General features: G+C 41.2%; 1 protein-coding gene across 2 annotated transcripts in view; it reads right to left on the bottom strand.

The window, feature by feature from the left end:
• The window catches only part of wipi2 (WD repeat domain, phosphoinositide interacting 2), a 10,807-nt gene extending 4,632 nt beyond the window's left edge, over window positions 1-6,175 (bottom strand). The window contains exons 1-9 of one of the 2 annotated variants that reach the window (XM_089019158.1): window positions 5,947-6,175; window positions 5,298-5,380; window positions 4,086-4,255; window positions 3,865-3,961; window positions 2,652-2,749; window positions 1,420-1,512; window positions 342-412; window positions 147-254; window positions 1-31 (exon numbers count right to left, since the gene is read on the bottom strand). The exon at window positions 1-31 is cut by the window's left edge and continues 134 nt beyond it. In XM_089019158.1, the coding sequence (XP_088875284.1) occupies window positions 1-31; window positions 147-254; window positions 342-412; window positions 1,420-1,512; window positions 2,652-2,749; window positions 3,865-3,961; window positions 4,086-4,255; window positions 5,298-5,380; window positions 5,947-6,020 (825 nt within the window). In that variant the 5' untranslated portion in view covers window positions 6,021-6,175. Of the gene's footprint in view, window positions 32-140; window positions 255-341; window positions 413-1,419; window positions 1,513-2,651; window positions 2,750-3,864; window positions 3,962-4,085; window positions 4,256-5,297; window positions 5,381-5,946 lie in introns of both variants that reach the window. The other variant, XM_089019157.1, reaches the window with a different exon arrangement.
• Between the last annotated feature and the right edge of the window lie 308 nt (window positions 6,176-6,483).

Here is a 6,483-nt window from a genome sequence, read left to right as displayed (position 1 = left end):
TCCTCCCCACGTCGTGGGTTCCTCTGCTGGCCTACAAGCAAACGCGCAGAGGTGAATTCAAGCTACCTGCATGGAAGCCGAGTCGCTGATTTACTATTATAGCTCAAGCAAAAGAGCAGCATTCTTGTTGCAATACGTACACATACTTCTCCTTCTGCGTTTCAAGTTTGAAGATGTGAACCGTCTCCGTGTTGCTGGAGGCTGATAGGTACAAGCCTTCCATGCTGAAGGCCAAGGAGCAGATGCTCACACACCTAACGAACAAGGACCACAGAGACATTAACAGGGATGAGAAAATGAAGCGTTGGCGTGGGAAAATGTCGCTGCGTCGATTACGTCACCTCTTGACGCCTCGCCGAAACTCAAACAGTTTTTGTCCTTCTGGGATTGAGAAGACACGGATGACTGTGCCCTGGGGAGAGGAAATGAAACACAAAATTCATTTACAAGCGCCTTTCAAAAACTCTCAAGGTCACTTTCCAGTCACAGGATAAGTTTTTCTGCGGGTGAGCAGTGGCAGTCACACGCGCCAGCGTTCACTCAAACCAGAAGTAACTCAATTAGATAGAAAGCAAGCTAGCTAATAGATAGCCGATACGTAGCTAATAGATAGCAAGCTCGACAGCTAGCTAGCTATATAACTAATAGATAGCCAGCTAGATAATAAATAATAATAATCCATTTCATTTCTAAGCGCCTTTCAAAACTCTCAAAGTTCACAGGATAGGTTTTTCTGCGGGTGAGCAGTGGCAGCCACACGCGCCAGCGTTCACTCAACCTCGAATAGATAGAAAGCTAGCTAGCTAGCCAATCGATAGCCAACAGATACCTAGTTAGATAGCCAGCAAGCTAGATAGTGAATAGCTAGCTAGCCAGAGCTAATAAATAGCAAATGGCTAGCAAATGATACTACTACTACTACTACTACTACTACTACTACTAATACTAATAATAATAATCCATTTCATTTCTAAGCGCCTGTCAAAACTCTCAAGGTCACTTTACAGTCACAGGATAAGTTTTTCTGCGGGTGAGCAGCGGCAGCCACACGCACCAGTGTTCACTCAACCCAGAAGTAACTCACATAGATAGAAAGCCAGCGAGCTATCCAATCGATAGCCAACAGATACCTAGCTAGCTAGAGAGATAGCCAGCTCGATAGTGAATAGATAGCTAGCCAGCCAGATAGCTAATAGATAGCAAATAGGGAGCCAGTTACGTAGCTAGCTAGACAGCCAGCAAGGGAGCTACAGTTGAAGGGATTGCAGGGCGACTTTATTTACTCAGACGTGCAAAGGGAGAGAGAGAGAGAGAGAGAGAGAGAGAGAGAGAGAGAGAGAGAGAGAGAGAGAGAGAGAGAGAGAGAGAGAGAGCGAGAAAGAGGAAAAAAAAATGGCAAAAGCCTTGTTACAGTCCTACCTTCTCTGAAGCTGTGGCCAGTTTGGTTCCACTGGCGTCAAACGCAAGAGCAGCTAATGGGCTATCGTGGGCTGGGATCATGTTTGCGGCTCGCTGAAACAAACACACAAACAACACACACACACACACACACACACACACACACACACACACGAGTCATGGGTGGAATAAGATGCCAACATACATGAAGTTATCCCCATGCGCAAATCCATTTAAATCCATTTTTATTATTTTTAAAGCATTTTTAACTCATTCACAAATTTATTCGGGAATTGAAAATATGACATAGAGCGCCATTTCCCAATTTGTTCGGGTTTTGTTTTTGTTTTTATAGGTGCCGATAAAGCGCTGGCCATGGCCTCTGGCAATGTTTTATTCCCTTTGTTATTGAGTTTTTTTGTTGTTGTTTTGATTTCAAGATGGCGCCTTGGGAGTGGCTGCCTTCACAGCTAGATCCTGTATTTTGTTTTTTAATAATAATAATACATTTAATTTCTAAGCACCTTTCAAAACTCTCGAGGTAACTTTACAGTCACAGGATGAGTTTTTCTCTGGGTGAGCAGCAGCAGCAGCCACATGCGCCAGCGCTCACTCAGCCCGTAGTAGCTCAAATAGATAGAAAGCTAGCTAGCTAGCTAATGGATACCAAATAAATAGCGAATAGATAGCCAGATAGCCAGCTTACAGGATAAAATTTTCTGTGGGTGAGCAGCGGCAGCCACACACGCCAGCATTCACTTAACCCGGAAGTAACTCAAATAGAAGAGTAAGACAAATACATAGAAAGCTAGCCAATCGATAGCTAATAGCTAGCATAATGGTAATAATAAATTTATTAATTTATTAGCTAGATGTTTTATTTATTAAGTAATTAATTTATGTATTTGGTGATTTATGTATTTTGTTTATTTATTTCTTAATTATGTAGATATTTATTTATTTGGTTATTTATTTGATTGTATGTTTGTATAGTTATCTATCTATCTATCTAATTATCTATCTATCTATCTATCTATCTATCTATCTATCTATCTACCTTTCACAACTTTCCATCCATCCATTTTCCACTTTGCTGCTGTGAAATGTAAATTTTGCTACTGCGAGGCTAATAAGAAAATCATCCAATCCAAAACTGCTAGAGAAAATTAAATCGTTCATTCAAAAAAAAAAAAAAAAAAAAAAAAAACAACAGTCTGAGGGGAAAAAATGGCGCCGTTTTTGTATTCACCTACCAGGTTGACAGTGTCAAAAACTTGAACTTCTCCTATCATGGCACTGCCAGGATATGCCAAATAACAGTTGTCGTTACTGATGGACAGGGCACACAACCCTGTAGGAAAGCAAAGAAGAAAGTCACTCAAAGAGACCTAATCAAAGAGCTGTTTCAAAAATAATCAAGTTAAATGACGCTGTCAGAGATACTGATTGGATTATATTGTTGAGGAGTTTGAAAGAACTAACTAATTCTTCTCGCCTGTCAACTAAACGGCAGTCATCAATCAAACAAATGACTCTTATCTATGCAATGGCTGAACTTTTGACTCAAGCTGATGGGTTAAAAATGATCCTTCCATCTGGTTCATGGCTCTCCACTGTGTTAGAAGATGGTAGTAAAATCAGCAGGAACCAAGGTGTTGAACAAAAAAGATTACAGCGAGGATTTTTTTCACAGATAGTTTTGCTGTTACGGGACCGAAAAAGACCCCAACACAGGCTCGTGTTCAGCTGAAGAAGACGCAAAACAAAATTACAGTCGAGGAGAAGAAGGAGATACAGTAAAGTCTCGTTATATCGATATTCAAGGGAGTCCGAAAAAATATCGATATAACCGGGACTATCGATATATCCGACCCTGTTTGCATGTAATTTTCTCCGTGCGTGCATAGAAATAGTATTGATATAACCGGGACTATCGATATAACCGATATTGATATAACGAGACTTTACTGTAATTGAAAAACACGAACGAGGTGTGCGTTTGTCTGATTTAGCGGCTTTTACGTCGGGTGTACAACTTACAAAACGTCTCCGCCCGGTTGGCCGCCAACTTTTTTTCAATAAAGCAAACGTTTGAACGCAGATTTCAAAATCGGATTAATAATAGTTTGGTTTGGAAATTTCGGAATTTCGCTTCATTTTGGCAATTTGCATACTCGGCACGGCAGCCAATCAGAAGCCTGCTTCGTGCTTCCGGACTTTCCCCAGCGTTATAAGGTCGTGCATTTGCGTATCATTTTCCAAAGTAGATGCACAGAACCTCATCCCCAGATGTCGTTTTATTGCGTTTCAAGTTGTGAAAAATGGGGCAGGCAACTTTATGGCCGGGCAGGCAACTTTTCATAGTTGTCTGCCCTGGTGTCCGGCAACTTTTTGTGATGAGTTTCACACACTGCGAATGGGGTTGATGTGTGTCGACAAACATTCTGTTATATGGTTTATACAAACCTGAAGGGTTGGGTGGAGTCTCTCTGATTGTATGCAACACTTTCATGTCTCGAATATTGTGAATGTAAAGCGACTCCTCCAGACATACTATCAGCCTCTGGAGAAGAAAAGAAAAATCATACATTAAACCTAAATATCCACTGCTACTTTCTGTAACTCTAAACACGATGGAAAAACACTGTAAATAAGTGAAAAGGGGGCGAGTGTGTTTATCTTCTTACCTGTCGATTGAGTTTAACAGCCAGTATTGTATTGGAGTAAGAATAGTTGCAGATTTCTGTTCCCTTCTTGAAGTGGCAGACTTTGAGCTTCCTGGGGGCCTTCAGGCTGACGATGGCCACCAGGCTGCTGGAGAACAGACGTTCCACGATACACACATCCTCCGTATCCGCTGTTTAACATAAACACACGCATTTATCAGCTTGAGTAGTTGGCTGAGTTACACACAATGTTGTAATAGGACTTCGGTTGATATGACAAACATGGCAGATTCATAAATAAGGAAGTGATTGAATAATAAGACTTAAAGGACAACCGTCGTGTCCATAATTTGTAAAATCACTTCAAATGACTTCTACTGAGCGTATATTACAAATATATAGCTATATTTCACGTTTTAAGACTCACACTGAATATTCAGGAAGTCCTGTTTGAGAGTTGATGACGATGCCTGACGTGACATCACGTCTGGAACGCCCCTGACCGAGAAAGCGACACACAATGCATTTTGGGTACTTTGTTTGGTCTGAAAACTTCGTGTTGATGGCAAAATTAGAAGGAAAAAAAATAAATAACACGATGGTGAATCATTGTGTGTTGCACCAAGACGACTATTTGATACTAGTTGAAACAAATTCCCAGCAGACAAATCAGCCCATTTCCAACAGAACTTGGGCGCCATTTTGTTCATTTTCTGGGCGCTACATTGGAGTCCAGACGCCTCAAAATGAGACGGAAGGACTTCTTTAATTGATTGCAAACATTTATGCTTTCCTCTTCAGAACTATTTGAATCATATTCATAACCGAATGAGTAACAAGAAAGCATCTTCTCTGAATCTGAAGCCATTGTTTTGATTCTCGAGCAAGGTAAGACGTCTTGGTGTGACGTCACGAACAAGGGGGCGGGGCCTTCTGAAACTCACCATTTACGATGTCATTTTGAAGCAGTTTTGGGACACTTGAAGTCATTTTTATTGGTGTTTTGCATATGACTAAAAATATCAGCCTCTGTGTATTGGGTATTTTAGATGCTATAAAACGTTTTTTCTGATGTCAGTTAGGAAACAAAAAAATGGTGACGGTTGTTCTTTAAGTCCATATTATTAAGAGAAAATTGGCAGCTGTATTGTACACACTTTATACGCAGACAGGATACAGCAATTTTAGTGCATGTTCACTCACTATAATTGGGAAAAACTGTGGGATACTCACTACATTCATATATCTGGTCTAATTTTTCCACAGAGGACAGAGAGAAAAACTTATATCCTGATTTGGTGCCAACAGCCAAGGACCTTTGAAATCAACACAACACAAAACACAGTTATTGCTGGAACAGGAAGACAATTCATCTTTCATAACGCTGCAACGTCCAAGCCTGACGTAGCATTATCAAACTCGACATGTTTATTTAAAGACCCCCCCCCCCCAACCCTCGACATTGGCGAAACCTTCCCTAAAACGCGTGATAATCTAAAATACTAACACAACTTCGCGTCAGATTAATTTAACGAACCAAGTTGAAAATGGTTAATCAAAATCTATTCTGATAGATGAAGCTAAGGTTAGCGTGTGAAAGCACACCATCACGTTAGCTTAGCAGCTAGCGGCTAACCACCGAAAATATAAGACGACATACGGTTTTAATATAGAAGAACGGACAATACGTGTACATTAGCATTGACGCTGAGATAAAACAAAGGCAGACTGTGTCTCGTCGAATAGTGTCAGGCCGTCAAAAAGTAGAAAACCATCCAAAATGGAAGCTAATGCTTGCTAGCTCCATAGCACCGAACATTTCCCGGAGCCTGCCTGCGTTCTTCCCCCGTCTTGCCCTCCATTCCGCCCGGCCTTGGCTTACGTGTTATCCTGGTTAAAGTTGGCGAAGAGGAGCTGGCTACCGCCCGCATCCCCGCTTAGGCTAGCCAAGTTCATGAGCCCGGCACCATCGACGTGTAACGGCCCGGGGGAAATGAAAGATGCTGGCCTGGTTGAGGTTCAGGGAACCATTGCGTTGGCCAGTCGTAGCAATGCTATCGGGATTGTTGTTGTTTTTCATTTGCAGGTGGTGGAGGGGGAGGAGGGAGCTGCCTCACGTATCTGCGCATGCGCGTATACAGAAGCGTGGAGCGGCCTTAAAGGAACCGACACACATTTTTTCGACTGCTAAAATGACATGTCATATTTGCGTTGTCATAACACCGTTATGAATAATATTTATATAACATTTTAAACGAAAAAAACATTGAAAACGTGTAACCATTCACCAAAAAAACAAGCAAACGAAAATGTCACATTTTCATGCCACAGCGATATCCCCTGTCAATACATGGTAGTACAGCCATATATGCATTCATATTGTTCAAATAATAATAATAATAATAATAATAATAATAGT

The sequence above is a fragment of the Hippocampus bargibanti genome, linkage group LG17 (genome assembly GCF_051943395.1).
Source record: "Hippocampus bargibanti isolate YZ-2025 linkage group LG17, ASM5194339v1, whole genome shotgun sequence".
In the NCBI taxonomy this organism is placed as follows: domain Eukaryota; kingdom Metazoa; phylum Chordata; class Actinopteri; order Syngnathiformes; family Syngnathidae; genus Hippocampus; species Hippocampus bargibanti.
The sequence above is the reverse complement of the archived record's forward strand: the minus strand, read 5'-3'. Positions and strand labels throughout refer to the sequence as shown.